This window comes from Pollicipes pollicipes, unplaced genomic scaffold, assembly GCF_011947565.3.
Source record: "Pollicipes pollicipes isolate AB1234 unplaced genomic scaffold, Ppol_2.1 Scaffold_4881;HRSCAF=5763_pilon_pilon_pilon, whole genome shotgun sequence".
NCBI classification, from domain to species: Eukaryota; Metazoa; Arthropoda; class Thecostraca; order Pollicipedomorpha; family Pollicipedidae; genus Pollicipes; species Pollicipes pollicipes.
In genome coordinates, this window is record NW_023596576.1 from 44,051,717 (window position 1) to 44,074,419 (window position 22,703).

The 22,703-nt window shown below is 49.0% G+C and overlaps 1 protein-coding gene across 1 annotated transcript; it reads right to left on the minus strand.

The window, feature by feature from the left end:
* Nucleotides 1-8,653: 8,653 nt before the first annotated feature.
* Nucleotides 8,654-10,559, minus strand: LOC119100442 (myeloid zinc finger 1). The gene is made up of 3 exons (XM_037223536.1): nucleotides 10,410-10,559; nucleotides 9,345-9,404; nucleotides 8,654-9,067 (listed from the first exon to the last, which is right to left on the minus strand). The coding sequence occupies exons 1-3, from the start codon at nucleotides 10,557-10,559 to the stop codon at nucleotides 8,654-8,656; spliced, it is 624 nt and encodes a 207-aa protein (XP_037079431.1).
* Nucleotides 10,560-22,703: the final 12,144 nt, after the last annotated feature.

Below are 22,703 nucleotides of genomic sequence, written 5' to 3' on the forward strand. Positions count from 1 at the left end.
TGCACACTCCATACTGTAGGAGGTGCAGGCCTGCAAACTCTTTCCTCACCACCTCATCTTTGCAACCAGCACAGGGAAGCTTGAACACAGTTTGGGTCATTTTCTTCCTCCGGGATAAGTTTTAGAAGTCACCACCTCTTGCCGCTCGCATGACACCCTTTTCCCTCAAATATATCGTCCGCCTTTTGATTCCAGTTTTAGGGTTAACGCGTACCCGAAAATCGGCTATCATTGGCAGGCAGAGGACACTGACTTACGACTGCAGCCTGGCGGCCGCAAATGATGTCACACAAATCACCACGCGGCCTTTATTAAACTGCCAATCTTCGTAAAAGACGATAGGCAGCGATATAAGTTTGGGACTGGTTGGTGATATAAGCACTCATCAGGCCACAAAATTAAAAACGCTCTCGTTGACGGGTGCCGCACAAGACCTCTGTGCGTGCCATCGGTGCCTGCGGGTGGCGGGACTGATTTCCAATCGGTTCCTCGTATTTATACATGCCGCTGTTGACTACGTCATGGGAAATTCCGTCGAAGTGAGCGTCCTGCATTCATTCATGTATCAATGAATCCCGGGACGTGACTCAACTGGATGATGTCAGTTAGGCGCCATAGACTGCACACATAAAACAGTGGCATCATGGTCTGATGGGTGATCAATAACGCTGAAATCGCTTTGGCCCAGTCGTTGGCACCAAAAAGACTGAGGACGGGAGGGGACTGTTGAAGAGGTCCGGTCTGGATCGGGCGGCTCAGTCGCGTCATGTTAAGCTCGACGCTCAGCAAGCAAGGTGGGTATAATCCCACGCACGTAACTGCGTTGCCTTTATCACTTCTCCGCATCTCAGGGCCGCCTTTTTACTTTGGTTCCCCGTTTCCATCTCAAGATTAATTCACGGGCACACTTTCATTACCTCAAGCATGCTCATAACCCGGGTGACACATAAAGTTTGACTATGCTCGGGTGTCCTTCGTCTATTTCTGGTATGGGAATGGATCTCATCTCTGAAACTGCTGATGAAAACTGGCTAACGTCCTATAAAGTATACTGGGATGTACGAGCAACATGTAGCTAGTCGTACGGAGAGCTTTGCAAAACGAGTTTATCTTATTCTTATGGAGGTGGGATGGGGGATGCAGGATGGGGGTGAATAATGGGCGTGAGGGATGGGGTGAGGTGGGGTGGGGGACTCGGGTGAGGAATAGCTTAAAGCGTCGTTAGACTGTTCTGCTGTATTTTATAAACCATTTGGGATATACGTGATCTCTGAATGTTTCTAATACTTTTTTACGCACGCCCTGGAAATTTCACTCAATGCTAGACATAGAAGAGGATTGTGTGTAAGGACGCGCATTCGAGCAGTTATGGGCATGCATTTGCGTTATATGGAAATCAATTACGTCCTCCAAGTCAGGTAATCTAATATTCTGAAATATCCCGTCAGACATTTAAACAACATTTTGCATGCTTAGATACCTTGATGATGACGACTCAAAACATTCTTCACAAATCACCAACCAGGCCGCGGAGAGCTGGGAATTATTTGATAAAATACCTACTTTACCTGCAGCACGGAAGTCGTAATGCTTCTTTGGCAATTTGCCTTATTTGTTCTTGGCCGTCTGCCTGTCTAGCAGTTTGATTTCTGGCATGAAGGTAGCATTTATATTATTACTTAACAGTCACCTGAGTCAACCGTTAGGTCTCCTAAGGAATAAGTGGCCAGCATGGATAACTTTTAAGCATGTAACGGTACAAACTGCATGGTTATTGTCCGCCAAGTTCGCGTTGCATTCGTGTTCGATTTCAACGTTGGTATATATGTATACCACCATATGTATACCATGGGTCAACCTCATCGAGTTATTCACAAAAGGGCAGATACAAAATTATAAATAAGTTAGTTTGACCTTTGCAGGTCACTGAAAGGTTAATGTACCTGCCGTGCATTCGTTTACCAAAGAAATCCAACAAAACAGGCATCCTTTTGGTGCTTATGATGTCCACCTTTGTCACACCTCCAAACAAACCATGAAGGTCAAAGGTCAAGGTAAAAGTTGAAGATCACGTAAAACGGGATACCCGGCGTTTGTTCGTTCATGAAGCAGCTTATGCACCAACTGTAACACAATTGATATCATATTGATACTCGGGCGGGGCGGGGCGGGGCGGGGCGGGGCGGGGCGGGGCGGGGCGGGGCGGGGCGGGGCGGGGCTGGGCGGGGCGGGGCGGGGCGGGGCTGGGCTGGGCTGGGCTGGGCTGGGCTGGGCTGGGCTGGGCTGGGCTGGGCTGGGCTGGGCTGGGCTGGGTTAGGTTAGGCTAGGTTAGGTTAGGTTAGGTTAGGTTAGGTTAGGTTAGGTTAGGTTAGGTTAGGCTAGGCTAGTTTAGTTTAGGCTGTGTTCTGGACTATTCTGGCCTGCCCGTTTCATAAACGTACCTAGACGCGTTAAGAAACGTTTTTCATCGCACTATTATTGTTACCTTGGTCCTGTACATTTTGTATGGTTCTTGATAAGCAGGAATGTTGGAATTACGCAACGACAACGCAGAAACGGCGCTGGGGAGTCGAGAAGGTGGGTGCGTGCGGCGATCGGGAGCTCGCTACAGTAAACATTAAAATTTAAAGGTAGGAGCATGAATCTACCTGTTTTAAGATTATTTACGATATGCTCCGCCTTAAACACGACGAATGGTGTACAATGATTTTTTCTAACGTTAGGTAGGAATGCATGCCTACACTCCCCGCCGGGCATCAGATGGCCTTTCGCCCGGACGGAGAAAGGGCGGGTTTTTGCCCCTTTCCCCCATGACCTCGGCCCCCATCGATGGCATGGAAAAAGGCACCGGCGGGAAGGTATTGACGGTATAAGGCGAAAGCACGTGTAGCTTTTACCCAGGTCTATTTTGGGGTCACCACAGGTAACGAATAGATCGAGGTGTTTAAGTAGAATTAAATAAACATGTCATACTTTAACCGGAAGAAACTGAGGTTAAACGTTAAATGTTGAACCTTGGTGCTATGAGGGGTGAAATAAAACAATCTTTAATTCTTGACTTGGGTCAGGTCAAGTATCTGATTATTCCAAAATGGCCTACATGGACAAAGGTAACATATTTCCTTTAGTTTTGCTCGTGACTTAACTTTAACTATTGAATTAAAGTTTTGCTGAATTATATTCACTGCTATGTGAGGTAAGAAAGCACCGAGGTGGGAGGTGACAAAGCACCTAGTGCCATTCTAGGTGACGCAATGGTCAAGCTTAAGGTCAAGTGAGGTCGAATTTTCAAATGCTCAGAATCGGAGAAATTTAGTGTTTTAACAGGGACATCGTAACATAATGTTTTCTTCAGGCAAGAGCACGTCCAGTGATGACTTTGAGAGGTCAAGAGATGCGTTTTACTTGTCTCGCACTGCGGCGACCTCTGGTCCCCAATGCTATTTTTGCTGCCCATGGCATGCATGAGGAAAGTTTTTATGTTCATCTAGGATCTAATTTAGTATCTTAGTTTGCTTTTTAACATTATTTTTACGTACCACAACGGCCCATTTACGACCGAAACATATTTCGCGCACACCTGATGTCAAAACAGGTCATTGACCTCGGAAGACCTCTGGTGACCTTTATTTGATCTTCAATGTCATTGAAGGCTATTTTGACCGTGAATTCGAATCCAGCGTCCATTTTAACCTTGCGGTCTGACAAACTGCCGATAATGGACGAACAGGCTGTGTTTCACATGCAACCATATCGTTGGGTCGTGGCGGTACCTAAGGTCACGGTCCTCTGACGACATGATGGTGGTAAATTTTGAGGCCATACTGTTGATTATTTATCAGCACCAGCAGGTTGCTTGAATTTGACAGTGACCTGTTGAAGCTCGGGCGGCTGTATTTTTAGTTTGCATCTCACTGATGCTAGGTGCATTGCAGGACAAGTTAATAGCTCATAAAGTTGCGCTTCGTGTCGTTTTACTATAACCTGCCATAAAATGCACCTTGTAAATTAATACAGTGCAAAGCATATCCCATTGATCTGAGACTGAAGATAGCGTGCGAAATGCGTAATCATGTTTAGTGACTCGTGTGGTGATATGACCCGCAGCGAGATATTTATGCCCTGAAAACCTGACGCTTACGTAGAATGTATGCGAGCGTTGTCGTGCTATCTTATCAGGATGGTTGTCTAAACATGACGCGACACACGATTGGACCTCAAACTCCCTACAAAGGAGGAGACCACTTGCTCGGTATTTGCATTACTGCTACTGCTATGATGTTTCCGAAAATAGCATCCCGGTCTTCATCAACAGAAACCAAAAGCTGGTAACTTGACACATGCAGTCAGAAAATGTCTGTCTTACTATCCTTGTGCCCTTTGGTAAGATTCTCTTCTGTTCGTTGGTCAGTTTTAATCCTTGCAACTTCCCTGCTCCCAGATTTCACCTGGTATACTCGACCCACCTCTTCTGGGACGCTTCTCACCGCTTCGACGATCCACCCTACTGCTTCAGAGACACACCCTGCCACTCCAGCGGAACCGAACCAGAGCAGTGTGACAACTGACGAGTGGTACAAGGGAGTCAAACTGAACTTTTGGTGGTTGTTGAACGCCTTCGACTGCCTTCTCCAGGAAAACCGGCAGATAAGCAGCAGGAAGAGAGCTGTGCTGGTGTGCACCATCTGCGCAGAGCGCGGGGTGGAGGCAGCCGAGGCTTCGGTAAACGTGCGGATTTACATAGCCAGCGGCGTCAGAGCGGACAGCAGGGAGAAACTGATGGGCGTGGTAGATCATATACACGGAAAATCTCATGTCGTTACTCTGGACGCGAAAAACCTGGATCGGCAGTGAAATAGCGGAAGCTCGAAACACCCCTGGATGCCCATCCTCAAAAGAGCTGCCGCTAGTGTCAGCAAGACGCTTCTGGAGCTCGTTGCTGTTTACAACGATAGCCTGCACGAGACTCTGGCCGCTTGTTCGTGGCCATCCCGCTCCCTCGCAGCGCTGCACGAGTAGCGAGTCTGGAAAGTATAAGCGAGGGTGGTTGGGAAGTGGACCTGCAGCCAACAGAGCCACCTCCTGCAGCTCTTCACTACAGAGATCCGGATATATATATATCAGGAGATGCTCAGCGTCGTCGTCGTCGTCGTTGCCAAGTTAGAGCGGGCCAAGATCGGCGCCAAGATTGCCGCTGTAGTTGTGCACAGCCTACAGGTTGACGAAAGTATGGACCGTTAAGACAACAAATTCGTGACTGCCAGAGTGGTCGATGCTGACGCTGAGCTGCAGGCCTACTTTCTAAGCGTGGTGTAACCGGAAGAAAATGGAAGAAATATCTACTAGAGGCGGTCAAAACTGCTGTTGAAGGGCTAGATCTGCCTCTCGACGAGCTGGTTGGCTTGACCACGGACGGAGAGAGCACCAACGCGGGTTGCAACAGTGGTGTCTGGTAGGGGGTCACTGGCCTGCTGGGACGCGACCTGATCACCATCTGGTGCGTGTGTCACAGGGGTGATCTAGCTCTCTCGAGTGTGGAGAAGACGGTATCGGAGATCGAGGTCCCTTTCGCCGAGCACATGCTGTCGTCAATCAACGCTGTCCTGACGAACCTAGCGGACTGTAGGAAGTATGGCAGGAGACAGCAGCAAAATGCAGCAAGAACGAGAAGGCTGAAGCCGAGGGCTTTATCAAGAAATGGGCCGCGGGTGGCCGCGCAGTCCGTGTGACTAGCGTCATGGCCGACATCTGCGGAATTTTCTGCCACCTGCAGAAAAAAATCCAACGCGGGGACCTCGTGCTACCAGATGTGCTGGAGGCCCGCAATGCTGCGCTGCTATGGCTGGAGTTCATGAAAGAGGAGCCTCTGCCTGGTTGACAGGAGGAAAAAGCCGGCGCACAACAGCCTGGCTTTGACGAAGAGAACACTTGAAGCTGTGAGTAATGAAATTGTTCAGGCCGCGACAAACTTTCTGGGCGACAGGCTCGATGTCGAGCAGGAGCAAGTTGTGCAGGACATGGTCGCTATGATTGAGTCCAGGTCAGCGAAACAGTTCACCGCTGCCGGTCGCAGCTTGGCATCCGGGCTGTTTGGTAGAGAGAGCGCGGCCCAGTTCACAAGAGTGAACTGTGACCAGTGCCGCAAGATGAGCGACGCCAGAGACCGGCATCCTGACATGAAAGGCAAGCTGGTGACGATGACAAAAAACGCTTAAGCCGTCTGCAAGCAACTCTTGTCGCCGCTCCTCTGCGTCACTCCACGCGGCATAGGCACCGAGCGTGCCGTGTCGCACTACAACACTGTGCGCAGCAGCCATCGCCTGGGCATGCGTCTGTCAACGGTGAACGACCGACTTTTCATCAGCGCCGGCTGCTTGGGCACCGCGAGGTTTGACCCGCGTCCGGCGGTGGCGGCCGTCCTGGCAAACAAAGCCAGGCGCAACCGTCGGCCGGACCCGCAGAAATACAAGCAGCGTGAATTTGCCAAGAAGTTCTTCCACTCCGAAGGATCCCTGTAGAGTGTACTGGGTCACGTTGGGAGCACGCATGTCAGCGAACTGTGGCGTCATAGGAGCTGTCTGGTTGCAGTCTGACCATGGCCGCCTGCAATACATGTGAATGGCCTGCTTTTGACTTTTCCTTTTAATGTTTCCAGCTTTGATGCCACTCTTGGCGTGATTTGCTTCATTGTCATCCAATTGTCAACAGTTCAAACGCAGTGATGCACTGTCATGTGCATGGCACATGATGTACACAAAGCAAAGCCATCCTGGGTAAAGCTGCCTGTTGTTTAACTATTAAGTAAACGAGCTCAATCAGGTCATTAGTCAATGGCGGTGAAGTTGTTAAACAGCTTGGAAATATCAAAACCTGATACACATCTATCTCTATCCTAGGGGCTTCGGAGCCTCAGTAAGATGGCATAGGCGTCCGATGCCCCAAGTCTGCATACACCCATTACCATGCATTTACGTCAAGACGCGAAGCCGCATTGCCGAAAATGAGTTAGGTGAGATGCATAGTGCAGGCTTTCATCGCATTCAGATCGATTGCTACGTGCCAAAAACTTGCTGCGTGCCGAATCAGCGGTTCCCCAGTGCTTGCGGAAGAAGTAGAACAACTGTACATCGTGGAGAGAACCGAAACTCGGCAAACATGTCTCGTTTGTGTTCAGCTGACAGTTTCCGTTAAAGTAACTTGAAATGGGGATAGCTTTTACGTTATTTCACTTAATTGATTTGGACGATCCTCCTAGGGGCGGAATCTCCTGTAGCGAGGCCTGGGACCCACCAACATTTTTGGAGAAGCTCCACCCATGGTCATTGCATTGATTTTCCGGCCGGCGCTATCTCAAAAATTCAGCGAAACCGACTGAGAGGTTTGCTTTATGAGGGATGGGGCTATGATAATTTTTTGCATCGCCCCCCTCCCCCGTGACAATTCCTTATCCGAGGCCCTGCTCCAGAATGCTTTGTTCATGAGCATTCCAAGTGATCTCAGAGTTTAAACTAGTGACTTCTGACTGTCACGAATCTGTCTGCCACCGTCGTCTCAACTGATGCCGACGCGCCCTTAAAACCCAAATCACCACCGTCGTCTCAGTGTTTATCTCATATCTGAGCGAGGCATCATGAACATGCGCATAAGCTCTTGTGATCTTGCGAAGGCATGAAACGTGCCCCGCGCAGCATACAATATGTTTGAGCATTACACACATGCTCCCTGACCTCAACACGCATGATTAGGTGCAGCGATCGCTCTTCTGTCCCAGCACAATTTCAGGACATTTTTCTTCGCAACAATATCGGTTACAATATGGTTGACAGTGACAGTGCTTATGAAGTCGACGCAACCAAGTGCACACGCTTCCGAAAATACCTGTCGTTAATGCGGTAGGGCACAAAATAGCTCCATGCCAATTACTTCGCTGAAAGAGCTACACTGTCTGACACGCAACCTGCATTCATATGGGAAAATACTCGGAGGCAGGGGTAGGGCAGTCGCTCCTCCGTCCTCCACAGCTCCACACGTTTGCTCATTCGGTGATCTCACGAAATCTCATGAAATCTCATGAAAAGAAATCTCACGACACCTATTTTTGGCGCGATGCCCGAAAAATTCTCAGGGCACTCCCAGGACACTGAGCCTCGGTGCCCTCCTCCCGTCCCAAGGCCTAACCACAAACAGCGGTCTCCGCCACCATGAGCAGACCTGGTTGAATTGACCATCTACCAACGCGCCGCAGACCAGTTTCCGCCTTAACAGGTGACTCCCCGAGTAATAACCGAAACGCACCGAAAATTACACCTCTAACATTATCTGGTCACCGTTGTCGACGTTTGAATCTTCCTCCTCCTCTATGATTTCTAAAATTGCCCCCTCCCCGCGAGCGCACCCCACACCGCGCTCTAGCGGACCATCCACCTCATCGGGATTGAAATTTTCGCCGACAGATAGCACCAGCGTTTCCCGCGTGTCGTCGTCACCGAGCGGGCCCGCATCACCGTCCTCGATCACTAGCGTCAGCATCTGCGTGCCGTCCTCGCCCGTCTCCACCGTCTCAATGTACGCCTCCAGCGACTGGTCCTTGCCCGACAAGTGCTTCGACTTCTTCATGTGCCTCCTCAGCTGACCCTCGTAGCGGAACTGGCTGTCACACTCCAAGCACTTGAACCGCAGCCGTCCATGCACGATGTTCCGGTGGCGGATTCAGCTTCTTCTGCATGTTGAACGTCTTACCGCAGAGCGTGCACTCGAGCCGGACCTTGCGGTGCACCGTCTGGACGTGGTGCGTCAGGTTGGAGCGGAAGCGGTACGTCTTGCCGCACTCGGGGCAGGCGCAGTTGCGCGCGCCCGTGTGCCGCGCCACGTGCTGCTCCAGATCCTGGCGGGACGTGTACTTCTGCGGGCAGTACGGACAGCGCAGGCCGCGCTCGTCGTGCAGCATCTGGTGGGCGCGCAGCGTCGCCGCCCGCCGGAATGACTTGCCGCAGGTGGCGCACGCGAGGCCACCGCCCGAGCCGTGCGTGGCCTCGTGCCGCCGTAGCGCCGCCCGGCTGCCCAACCGCTGCCGGCAGACGGCGCACTCGAGCGCCGCCCGGCCGCGGCGGCCGCCGGCGCGCGTCAGCGTGCTGGCGACGCCGGTGCGCGAGCAGCAGCGCCTTGTCGCGGAACGCTTGGCCGCAGAGTCCGCAGCGGTAGCGGCCGCCGGCATCGCAGCCGCCGGCCAGCCCGCCTCCGTCTGTCGGCGTCGGCCCGGTGCCGCCCGTCCCTCCGCCCGAGCGGGGCGCCGCCGGATTCAGCCCGCAGGCCGCGCCAACGGCGACCGACTGGTCTGGGAGCACCGGCGCCGCGGCCGTCAGCCGGCCGGCCTCATGCGACTCGGCCGCCGATCGCAACGCCCTCTGCAAAGCACATCACGGGCAAATGACTTCCGGAACACGAGTCAACACAAAACGAGTCTGTCACCATCTTCTCCATCACGACGCACGTTAAAAATTCAAAATATAAGAGGTGCGCCACGTTTCAAAAGGATTCCAGGGGACGGGATACGAGTCCAGAATCTTGTCATGAGCTGATGTCGCACACACGCATGCATGTGCATGCGCACGCACACGCACAATGCACCTTATCAGCCTCAGTCATGTCAGAGCACGTCCAAATGTAAAATCGTGACCGCGAAACCAAACGCGGTTACGGATCGAGCCTCACCTGACATACATCGTTTAGGCACAGCCTAAGCAGTTTGCATAGATCTAAATTTTCAGGGATTGGACCTATTCATATGACTTTTGATTTATTCACGCACATGCATAGATCGTGGCAGGCGAATGTGAATGCAAGTACGCCTACACATACCTGCAAGGGTATTACGCCAGCCCTGAATGACGCAGAGACTTGACCTTGTGATACCAAAGCCACGCCTTGTGACAAGGAGCGGAACTGCCTAGCCGGTCCAGCGCTCCCACCCGACCCACCGGTCGGTCGTCCGGAGGCACGAGCCGCCGCTCTCACCCGGTCCAGCGTCCGGAGGCACAAGCCGCCGCTCTCGCCCGATCCGGTGCCCGGAGGAACAGAGCGCCGCTCTCACACGGTCCACCGGTCGGCCGTCTGGAGGCACGAGCCGCCAATCTCACCTGGCCCACCGGTCGGCCGTCCGGAGCCACGAGCCGCCGCTCTCGCCCGGTCCGGTGTCCGGAGGAACAGAGCGTCGCTCTCACACGGTCCACCGGTCGGCGTCCGGAGGCGCGAGCCGCCACTCTCACCTGGTCCAACGGTCCGGTGGCCTCGGTCTGCAGGATCTCGATGTGGACTGCGCCGTTGTCGGCCGGCCGGTGGCGGGCGGCCGCCTCCAGCACGGCGCGCGACTGGCGCGGCTCGAGCAGCATGGCCGCCAGCTGGCGGTCGGCCCGGTCGAACACGCTCTGGATGGTGGCGCGCAGGCCACGCGCCTGCTCCGACACCTGGTCGAAGTCGGCCAGCAGCCGGTGGCACTGGCCGCACACCGTCTGCAGCATGTGTCGGTCGAGCGTCTCGCGCGGCGTCAGCAGCTCGGCCATGACGTCGGAGAGCGGCCGGCCGGAGGCGGCCAGCGCCTGGCAGACGCTGATGGGCTCAGGCCGGCGGCGAGAGGCAGACCAGACACAACGCCACCGCCGAGCCGCCTCCCATTGCCCAGCGGCCAGCACAGACCTGTCGGCGCCAGAGACGTGTCAACCATGGGTGGCAGCAGCTGACAGGCAACCACAGTCCACATGGGTGCAGACATGATGTGGACCCTGACTGTGACCCTAAAGTTCAACTCCCACTCAGATTAGTGACCTGTGGTGACCTGCTTGAGATTAACATACCATGCATGGATAAGAATGTGCTGCTCATTAAAGGCATATGCTAAGCCAAACATGCATAGAAAAGAAACACACAACCAAAGATAATGTCTCAAGGTCATGCAAGGCAAATGATGCATTCTAATAATTCATTCATGCATTCTAATATGACATGTTTGGTTTATCATTACCAAAGAGGTGTTTAGGCAAACATTATGGAGTGAAAGGACACTCAGGCTAATAAATACCAGCAATGATGCACAATTGTTTAAAATGTATCCTGAGCAAGACCAGATTACAGTTTGGTCTTGCATGCTTTAAACTAAACATGCCCTTGGTTAATAGCTCAGCTGCAGGCCAAAGCACACACTTATAAACATGCAGGTCTCTTAATAGATTGTCTTGTTCAGGTTACAGTTTTGATTAGTTTTCAAGAACATAACATTCACTGAGATCTAGCAAGCTTTCTGTAATGTTGAAAATACAAATGTTGCAAGCTTGAACTAAGGTTAGGTAATGCAACTGGTGAAATACACAATGAATATAAGCCACCTGTTAATCTCAATACATTTGTGTCATTACCAATCTCTTGGCTAACAAAAACCTACAGAGCATCAGTGAAAACCCAGATGCAGCCAGACAAGAACAGTTGATGTTGGAAAAGGTAACTGAAAGCCTGCACGGGAACTGGCTGTGCGCAAATTAGATGGTATGCCAACATCTAGCATCATGTGGTAATATCACATGTGTGGGATGAATGAAAGGGCAGGTGGTAAAAAAGGATGTCAGGCAACTATGCCACAACAGGCAATCAAAACACAGAATCACGCTGTGAACTGCTGATGTCTGCTAGTATGGGGGTTGGACAGCAACGAGCAACCAATCCCAACCTGAACTGCAGTGTCAATATTTCAGCACTACCAACACATATGTGATGAGCACTGGTCAGGGACCAACTACAGAAATGTGACACCAAACATGCTCCGCGAAGCAGCTGCAAGTCCCAGTAGGAATGCTAGGTATAGCCAGCGTCGGCCTCAATACTTTCAACTATCTGTATAAATGAATCCGGTACATAAACCATACAATATTGGTATCAGTTGATGCACCGAATGCTTACAAAAAACTCCAGCATCCTAAATTAGGTCCATGTGCCACATAATCAAAAAATATAACGCCTTCACTCACCTGCAGCCCACCCAACCCCCACCCACGTTAGATAACCCTGCCCCCACCAATCGGCACGCAGAAATTCAATACCGTACAGCGGCGTAAATCTGCGGCACGGTGAGGCTGTCAGCTGATTGCGCAGAGTTGGTGGAGACCAAGGTCCTAAGTAACAACGTTATGACATAAACACTTCCAGCTGTTGGTACAGTGACGTCAAAAAACATAACTGCTGCCAACCAAAAGATGTATATTCAGTTTGGCATTACTTGTCGTTTTGTCGGGTATCTATAGCAACCTGGCGTAGCTATAGCACGCCTATAGCTGCAGCTACCTGCATGTCTAAGCCCGGTAAGTCCATGATGGCTTTTGGGCGTTTTCCGTCACACGTGCGGCCTCTAGCAGGCGGACGGCGGACAATGAGTCACTTGCTGTGGGGCTTGGGCTCACAGTTTACTTTGCCGGAAGCGTGGGCCGAATGTGTAATGAATCAACCTTGGGCTTGTGAAAGTCAAATATGCTCCTTCAAAAATGTGCCTTTTCCTAACGCCTCCAGTGGGCATGTTATCGCACATATGGCACACTTCATGTTTTCACTCGCTATGATCTAAATACGTGCGTTCGTTGTGGGATGTTTAGCCCACAGTGGGCGTTATATATGCCTACTCACCATCATCACCGCGACTGAAATCGAACCAAACGTGATCGAATTTTGAAACCTTGACACATCATCGGAATCGGAATCGGTGTCAAATGAAATCAGGTTAGGCTGCCAAGGACAGAAAAAAAACAGACCCAGTGCGCTTAATTAATACAGGTCTGGCTCTAAGGAAAGGGAACGGACCCACATTACGACGTGGACTGAAGGGTGCGTTGCTTCCACCGCTAGCTCTTCCCTATCATTTGCCATTCGTTTCTCAACCAAGAGATGTCAGCACTGTAGAGCAGCCTGCCCTCACACAATATCATTCAGCCACCCTCTAAAGAGGTGTTGCCCCCACCCCTTCTCCCGTTTTCCAGGACGGCCTGGAGCGCGGACCCCCATTCCCACGAACCTTTCTCCACACCCGGTGTCAAATTTCCATGCGGTGTCGTGCATGTGCGCCAATATCTCTTTGAATGTTTCGTGAAGTACAAAAAGTAATTGTCAGATATTGAAAAAGCAGCTACCCGGGTTGTTCGTCAATAACCTTTCATCAGCCGGAACTAATGCTTTATTTTCTGGCGCCGTGGGCGTGATCGTTAAACCATATCCGGGATGCTAATAAAGGAATACTTACACACACACACACACACACACACATATATATATATATATATATATATATATATATATATATATATATAACTGAATGCCGAGAAGCTTTGGCTTAAACGAAGCCAGCAAAGGTACCGCCTTCTCGATCAATCATCATGATAATGCGATAAAGTTTCCGTAACAAAAGTGGTCAATGCGCCAATTTCCAGCGACGACAGAACCTTCACTTAAACAACACGCAAACGGAAAACATGCGCTTTCGGTGCTTCAACACAAGCGAATGAGGAATATTTTGTACTGGTTAGCAACAGATCAGTCACTGGCTATTAAAAAACAGCATATACGTTTCGCAACTGTTGGCGTGATGGATGCGGATGGATTGAATTTTGGAGTCGGTGTACTCGTGCCAGATTCTCAAACAGGGATGTTTTGCAGTGCATTGGGGCAAGTAGCCGCCTGAGTGCGCCACGCCATGATGGTGTCTCACGACGCCTTACGGCTTGTAAATCCAGTCTCCCGGTGCGGCAGGGCGTGACGACAGGTCACTGGTGAAGCCCACGGTGGCACCGAGCTTGTACCCATTCTGAGCGTGCAGCAAGAGCTGTTTCATATGCTTCCACAAGGGTGCGTGAGAGCTTCTGAATCCTGAAGTTTTTGGAGCACTTTTGACACTTCTGGGGCATGGAGCACGTCAGCTTTTCCTCTCCGGCAAGCACCTCTTCCTCGGTAGAAGGGGCAAAGCAGCCCTGCAAGCGTACTTGACCTGTCATGAATGGGATCGGCAGGCTCAGGTCTCGAAAAGGGTATCAAATGTCCAAATCAAAGGTTCACCAATTGTTCTTTGTTAAATACGGGCTTCTGAATAGGTCTGTTGGAACCCTGTTTCGAGATTGAAGCTTGCCAACGTATTTTACCATGAGGTATAAGAATGCTACAATGGCAACTTTGCAGAGGCCGTAAAAGGAATTTGGAGCCACAATATCATGCAACCGTCCATACCAAGTTGGAATCTGCAAGTTCTGGATCGGTAAGATAAGTGGTGAATGCCTGCGTTTTTGGGTCACGTTTGTAGCAGTAATCATGATATATTTTTGGCGATTTACAAGAGGAAAACAATTTAAAATTATATTTGGAGTCACTCACCTCTCTGTGCGGTCCGAATTTCGGGTCGACATCCGATGGCTATTTCTGGACTGATTTGTTGATTGATTATTGGAGTTTTTGGTGTGACCGGACTTGCCAACCTGGTATATCTTTCAGACTTGGCAAAAGACTTGGTGGCAAAAATTGTATTGCCAGATACATTCTCTGTGTTTTATGTCGAAATTCGTTCCACTTATTGTATCTGCTATGCATTCCAGGAGTACATGCCCGAACCCTTCAAGGGTTCGTTTCTAGCATGAAAATTAAAATGCTGGAAATTCGTCATTGAATTCAACTGACTTGGCATGGCTTGCTACACGACAGACATGAAATGTATCGGAAGACGTCTTTTGAAACTGACGTAAGCTATGAAACTGGCTGGAGACATTGCGTGGCCAGTCGACGTGAAATCCGCTGCTTTGGGACTTTTCATTTCACGGTTGATAGGTGTCAATTTCATGCCTGATACCAATTTTGTGACATGAACTGTGGTGATTTTCTGATTAATTGACAAAATATCGACACTAACTATCGACACGCAAAATCCAGACAAGCAAAATATTGGCCACCAAATATCAAAACACAAATATCACCCCCACAAAACGTAGATAATCCGACCATCTTGACAGGCGAAGTCAGAGGCAAAACAGAAGGGGGGGGAGCGTGGGGCAAAACACTTTTGGTCCGAACGGACACCAAGATCTTATGGTGAGGGGCACCAAACGCTTCATCTTGGATCCACGTAGCCTTTATTTCAAGGGACACCAAATTGCACGGCCAAAACAAATGACCCCGACATCGAGGTCCAAAGATACGGCAACGAGCCCCAAACCTTCATTCTCAAGGGGCACTAAGTTTCAGGGATACAGTAATGCTATGTTTAAAACTCTGACGACGTCCCGGGCTGGTCCATTTGGCTAAGAGGTACAGCTTTCATTTCGGTGGCTATAACCTTTATTTTCAAGCGACGCTATATCCAAGCGGTCCATTTCAAGAGCTCAAAATCTTGATTTTAAAAGGGGAGCAAAAGCCAGGGGCGATACAATTTCCGTGAATTTCGCCCTGACGCATCCGTGGATTGGCCCCACGAAGGTGGCACCGAAAACCTTCACTTCCGGGCACCATGATCTGGATTATCCAGAAGCATACAGTTCCAGGAATACCACAAAGCAGAGATGGATCTAGAGAGAGACATGGGGCTCATGGATTTCACGGGGTTTTGGTACCCCGAAGTGGCACCAAAACCCCATGAAGAGCACCAACACATTGATTTCGGAGCCACGATAATAACTATGCACCATACCGCAGCCTTTGCATTCATTTCGGGGCATTATAATCTTTAGTTTCCAGAGTCCCCCAATATCAGGGGGCAGCACGTAGGGCCCCAACGAATATCTTTATTTTCAACAGACAACAGATTCTAGGGCACATAGTAATGCCTGTGCATATCAATTGACGAGATTTTTATCGGCCCATCGGGCGATGAAGGTACAAAAGCCTTCCCTTCAGAGCACCATAACCTTTATTTCTAGGAGGACCAAGTCCAAGCGGGCGCCTGGTGGGGCTCCGGAACTCTTATTTCATTTTGTATTTTGTATTTCTTTGTATTTCACTCTGATGAAGTCCTGGATCGGCCTCTTCGGCAAAAGGGTGCCGAGAACGTTCATTTCGAGGCATCATAACCCTTTACTTTTAAGAGCCACCCAATTGCAGGGGGGACCCCAAGGACCCAAAGCCAAAGACAAGCGTGAGAAAAAGGACAGAGGATCCCAAAACCTTTACGTTAAAGTGACGACGCATTTTAGTGGACATCAGAAATGGCTCCAGAAGGTTTATTTTTATGAGGTAACAAATTCGGAGGGCACCACCATAAGGGGCGCTCGTAGGGAAAGGAGCACAGAGGCACTTACCCCCGCCCATTAGGTTTCGAGGGTCTCGAGGGTCCCGAGGGGTCCTTTCAGCTCCTTGAGCCCGACGATCAATGGACGATTGGAGAGTCTGAAGCTCAAGGCCAGAGGTCGTATGAAGGGAACGTAGCTCGAAGACTGGAGTCTCAAATGTCAGAGTACCTCTTGCACCGATCGGAAGCCATTGGGACAGTAAGGACCTCTATTTCAATCAGAGGACTGGGACCATTAATACTGAACGGTCGGTTCCATGCCAGCCAGTTCCCTAGGGGCCTTTCCTAAGCAGAGGTAAGGCCGGGGTGTGCAAATGCCAAGTAAAAGGCATCTTACATTGGTCTGGATCCCTGAAGCGGTGAAGGACTCTGCAGTGCCTAACAGGACACCCTGATCCCGTCGGACCTGACAGAAAGAAGCTTTCCCATAAAAATACAAACCTGAATATGAATCGGCCAATGAAACAACGAATCTGAAAGTAAAGTGGCCGAAAACCGGGAGTTTTTATTAGGGGCCACGATGCATCAAGTTCTATGACTAGCAAAATTAAGCGTGGTCCCTCCCTTGACGAAAAACTGGATGCGACTATGCGTGAATAAGTAAGTTTGCAAAATATTGACACCCAAGGCATCAACGTTGACGAGCATCATTTTATATATACATATATACATACATATATATATATATATATATATATATATATATATATATATATATATATATATATATGCAACGTTACCAAAGCTATGACTACTATGAAACTGAGTAGTATGAAACTGACTACTATGAGTACTATGAAAAATATTTTTCACAACGCACATAACTCATTTCCACTGTGCAGCAGCGTGCGCGTCAATGCTCCTGACAAAATTGCACAGTCAGGTCAATAAAACACTTATGATCAGCATGCTCATCACAACAAAACGAAAAAATGCACGCGCCAAATTCAACACGTATGGCAAAAGTGTGTGTTGAACTCCGTGCATGTATATTTTTGCGACCGTGTAATGTGCGGGATGTTTATCAAACCTTATTTTCTTGCCCCTGGCGTGAACAAAAACAAAGCAAATGAATTCGGTAGCAGCAGGGATTGTAGCAGTGGCAATAAGGTAGAAAAAAGGGTGGCCAGAGGGGCTGTGCCCCACCAAGCCATCTAGCGCTGGATCCACAGCTGGCTGGAAAGAAACAACCAAACCAGCCATCGTGCTCGTGGGATGACATATATCACGCTTGGTCAGTAGGCTGCAACAGCACTGCAACATTTTCAGCTAGGTGAGCCGCCCGGTAAAGGAGGGCATAGCATACGTGCCCTCAAATGGGCGGCACCGACCTGCGATCCGTCATATCAGGGCCCTGAGCAGAACATCACGATTCTGTGGGCATCAAAGAGGATTTGTAAGCTCCATTCCAGGTCTCTGAGGGAGGCGTGCAAACAAATGCAACAATTTTGCTTGAGCTATGCAAGTTACATTCGCAAATACGGAGAGGAGTTGACTTATTGGCGCTTGACTGTCGACAGCATTTAGCCATTTCATCTGCCGATGTTTGAGGGTTATGAAATGGCTATCCTCTTTAGCTGCCTTTTCCTCCAAGCGATTTGGACACGAACACAATATTGATTCTTTTTTGGTTTAGACATTCTCGAGTGACCTGCTGGGCAAGAATGAAGGTTTTAAACAAAGCAACGGGATTTATTACTTTCAATGTCCTTCCTGGCAAGGCAGTTTAGTAAAAAGTTTCAAAACAAGAGTAAATGTATTGTTCTAGCTCTCACAGACTTGTTAGTACGAAGCACATCATTTTTTGACCCCCAGGCCATCCTCCTTTGCACCGTGTGCGGAACCTCCAAGCCCAGTGCTGACGCCTAAATTGCCGATAGTGTTCAATGTCGGTATTTTGTGACGTGAATATTTTGTGATGGTTGTATATTGCGGCGTGTCAACACTCGCCGCAGTAACATTTTGCGTGTCCGGACTACATGGAGCCAGTATTGGTGTATCGATGTTTTGCATCCGATATTTTGCCTGTCAATGTATGAAGGATTGGGATGGTGCTAGAGGGTGCCACAGGACAACTGCTAACACATTAGTGCTAGCGGTTAAACTTCCATGGCATGAGTTCTGCCTAAAATGTTTCTCCACTACATTGCTTATCCTCAAACGTAACCGAAGTTAGCTCACATTCAGCCAGACTCAGCCCAGCCCAAAGTTGGCAGCACAAATGTAGAAAATTCCCTTAAAGGCCACTACCTCCCCTTGGACGCCGAAATAATCTTCGGGCCACCAGTACTTCGTGGCTCTCTGTATTCCAAACAAAACAGTGTACAGAAAGTCTGCCTATCTTGTGTAGGGGAAAAGTTATGCTCGATCGAAAAAGTTTATGGAGCTGCCCATACTATTTTTTTTCAAATGGCCTCATCGAATCGTAGACCAATGCTCATCAGTCCAGCAGAAAAAACAACATTCGGATTGCTCATATCTGAGGGGTCAAAACTGCATAGGAAAATATATAACGGAACTTTTTACTTACTTATAGACAAAGGTATGTCGACCCGCATATCATATGAAAGCCTTTTCCAACACCAAATATATAAATGCTAGCAAAAATCGCCTATTTTGTCTAGGGGAGAATTTTAGGGAACTTGAAACACATGTCTTTGGGGTGGCCCCTACAATTGTAACTTCCAAGCCAGAAGACTCGTAACATCGCAAGTTCGATGCTATGGTTCGTCTTGATTGCTTCAAAACTTGGTGTGCGAGGCCTTCCCAGCTGGTTGGGTCGAAAAATCAATCGATTTTAAGGTGGAACTTTGCGTGCCTTCCGAGTTACATAACGCGTAACAATCCAGCTTGATATTTCGCGATGTCTCCATTGCTTCCCAGTTTGGCGTGCAGCATCAAGATTGGCCTTTCGGGCACTGTGTAATCGGTGCTCGTACGAGATGCAGTCGAATTTAGGACAGAAATGCAGGTCCACGTCAGCGATAACGAAATCCACAGGGGGACGTATCGACTTCTCCCACCTCAGGGCGAAGGATAAATGCGGCCCTTCTCTGAAGTGCTGCCTAAATCTACGCGCGCGCCTAGCCAGAGGTCTGATACAACCGCGCCCGGCCGGGGGGGGGGGGGGAGGCTGACTTCCTCCTGAGATCTTCAGCTTTCAGACGTCGTATGAGAAAAACAAGGATACCGTCGTGAATGTCGCGTCAAATAATGAATAATGCACCACAAATTATTGACGTTCAGATTTCATGCGAGGTCACAAGAGGTCACGAAAGATCAAGACTGGTCGCTCCGGTATATGCAATTAAAAATGTGTTAACACGTCAAGACGGATATTGAGGACATGGACATAAACGCTGAGACTGAGAAGAGTCCATTCCAACCATTTATATTCCCCACAAGGGGCAGGCTAGAACGAGGCACCGTTTGGAATTGGTCTACCAATAGCTTACAAGAACGATACTTTTTCACAATGCGCTTCTCACTAACTTCAATTTGTTAGGTGCAGCTGTCGGACAAAAGCCTTCTAGACACAAAAGGATCATTTTAGGCTGACTTAGAGGTTATGTTAAGTCAGCTCAGGTCAACGTTATACATCATCCAAATGAAATGTTAGCCGGGTCTATATGACCAATATCATGCTTTTCTGTGGTCAGAAATAGTGTGCTGTGCGACTACAAGCACTTAAGACCGCGTAGGTGTTGCCTATACCATGCATAGTTCCTTTGACGCTTGGCAATATATCTGCAACTAAATGAGAACATGCACGTTGGTAAATGAAACCATTGATCAGCTTCACAAACACGATATAGAGGTAGTTATACGGGTCGAAATTGTTCATCTAGCCTCTCCGCTATTGGCAGCATAGGCCATTGATCTAAGATGAATTCACATTATCTTTCATGCCCTCATATGACCAATTTTGACCTCATCATGCATTGGAGCAATATCACAACATGCTTTCAGGTGAGTATTAAAATATACCTACAAAATTGGTTACAGCACTGCGTATTTTGAGCTCAGCATTTGTTTTGCAGAACGTACCCAAAGAGGAAGGCCATGGACTGGGCCAAAGCCACATATTCTGTGGTGATATGGTAGTTGTGCATGTGACTTCGTACTCTTAAGCTTACAAACAAACGCCAAAGCCAGCCAAAAATGGTACAAATTCGAGTTATTTACAAAAATTGTAAAATTGAACTGACTAGACCGCTGACTTTGCCTTTTCTGAAAAATCCGAAAGACAGTAGGTACTTTCATGTTTTAACACTAAGGCAGGTTTGAGCAATATGAGCGGTCAGTTTTTTCAGAGGTTGACATCTTTGGCCCCACCTAGGTCACTGATGTTGGTAGCTCAAAACTTCGAAGTTGCACGAATGATGCCAAATTGATGGGTAAACAGGAACTATACGTTTTGTCCACCTGCGTACGTTCATTTTTGTGCCCAAAACCAGTAGGGGGAGTCCATTTCCTGAATGTGCGAGTTAATTTACTCTGTATTAGGCACCTATTTCCCAGAACCACAAGCAACTCCACATTCCACTCTTACATCTCCAGGCAAAGTATTACCGGCTGTGCAGGTACCTTCTCCTTTGCTCACCATTTAACGGCGTTCGTAATTTCAGATTGTAAGAAAATGTAATAATAAGAGTACGCACTGCGTAATACTTTTCAGTTACTGCCGCGCCATCGACGTCCTGAACTAATGAAATATTGTTAAGTGGTTTGTGCTTACCAACTACTCAATTTTGAGCTATTATGCTACCCACTTGTGCTAGATTCGTCCTTTTTAGTGTGCTAGACTTGCACCAGTGTTTTCTAAGTCTTCCCTTAATTTTATTCGAAATCCCACCTCACAGTCACTGATCTTCGGAATCAGGTTGTCCAAAAGGCCCTGCACATCAAATTTCGAAGCAATGGAGACACCCCGCAGTAACAAATGGACATGCTTCACGTCTTTGTAACTCGGAAATTACGCAAAATCGCACCACGCAACGTACGATTTTTGGATTTAGCGTGTCGAGAAGGCCGTGCACACCAAATTTGGAGGCAATCGTGACACGTAACAATATCCAACAGGTAGCCGGATATTAACCTGTTGTTAGATTGACAGACGTGTAAACTCATATTATAAAGGTTCCCTCAAAGGTATTACCCACCTAAAAATCATCGGACCATGAGGTTTCTTCAGCCTGATTGATGAATAAGGTTCTATGGTTTCATGAGACAATTTTGAATAAGGGCTGTCCCAAGGATATTTTTTTCGGTTGTCTTTAATCTCTCCATGGGCAAGACGGAGTTCTTGTTTGCAATCCTACAGTTGGTTTGACAAATGTCTTTATATGATATCCAACTTGGCATATATTTGCCGGTAGGTGAGTGGAAATCCCGTTGAACATTTTCCTATAGTGTTTTGGCCGCCTAGACATTAATGGTTCATAGGGGTTTCTTCAGCCGCATTGATGGGCACCGGCCTATGGCTCGATGAGGCAACTTTAAACACAATCGTAGGGACCGCCCCAAAGACATATTTTTTATCGTCTATAACTTTCCCCCTAGACGAAACAGATAATTTGTGCTTGTATTCCTGAAGTCGGAGCTTATGAGTCCCCTCAGGGAACAAGGGGGCACGTTTCCGTGCGCCCATCCTCTGGATCCGCCACTGGTCAAAGAAGTTTAATAGATGGGCCTCGACAAGAACATAGGGTCATCCATTTAAACAAGAGTACCCAAGACACAATATGGAGGGCACAGGGATGAACGAGTGTGCCGGAGCAGGTTAACAGACGGAGGCCGCCGACAGAGCACAGGGCCCTCCATTCAAACCTTGAATACTCAGATGCAATGCAGGGACCCGAAACGATCGAATGATCCAAGCAAGTTAACAGGCAGCAGGTCCGATAAGAGCGTGTGGCCCCTCTTTTAAATAGGAGGTAGTCCAAGACCTAATGTAGGGGGCCCACGAATGATCGAGTGTGCTTGAGCAGGTTAACAGATACGGCCCCGACAAGAGCGTAGCGCCCTACATTCATATACCAAAACCCAATGTGCAGGGCCCCGAACAATCCAGTGCGTCTTATCAGGTTAGCAGATAGGGACCCCGACAAGTGCGGAGGGCCCTCCATTCAAATAGGAAATACCCAGGACACAACCTGGAGGGGCTCCGGACGATTAAGTGTGCCCGAGGAGGTTAACAGATGGGCTCCTGACAAGAGCTTAGAGCCCTAAGCAAGTGACAGAGAACTGAAGGACCTTAGGCCAATGTAGAGGGCCGATGGATATATCGTGAGTGTGTCCGTAGGCTAACCGTGACCAGTATCAAGGACACCTGAGCAACCGAGAATACCCCGGTGGTTAAACATAGGCTCTAGCGTATAGAGCCTTTCGGGGAAATGGAAAGAAGCTG

Coding starts and splice junctions, on each gene's coding strand:
- LOC119100442 (XM_037223536.1), bottom strand. CDS start 10,559: ATGGCCGAGCTGCTGACGCCGCGCGAGACGCTCGACCGACACATGCTG. Junction 9,405..10,409: donor TCCAGAGCGTGTTCGACCGG/GCCGACCGCCAG, acceptor TGTGCTTTGCAG/AGGGCGTTGCGATCGGCGGC. Junction 9,068..9,344: donor GGCTGACGGCCGCGGCGCCG/GTGCTCCCAGAC, acceptor GTCTGCCGGCAG/CGGTTGGGCAGCCGGGCGGC.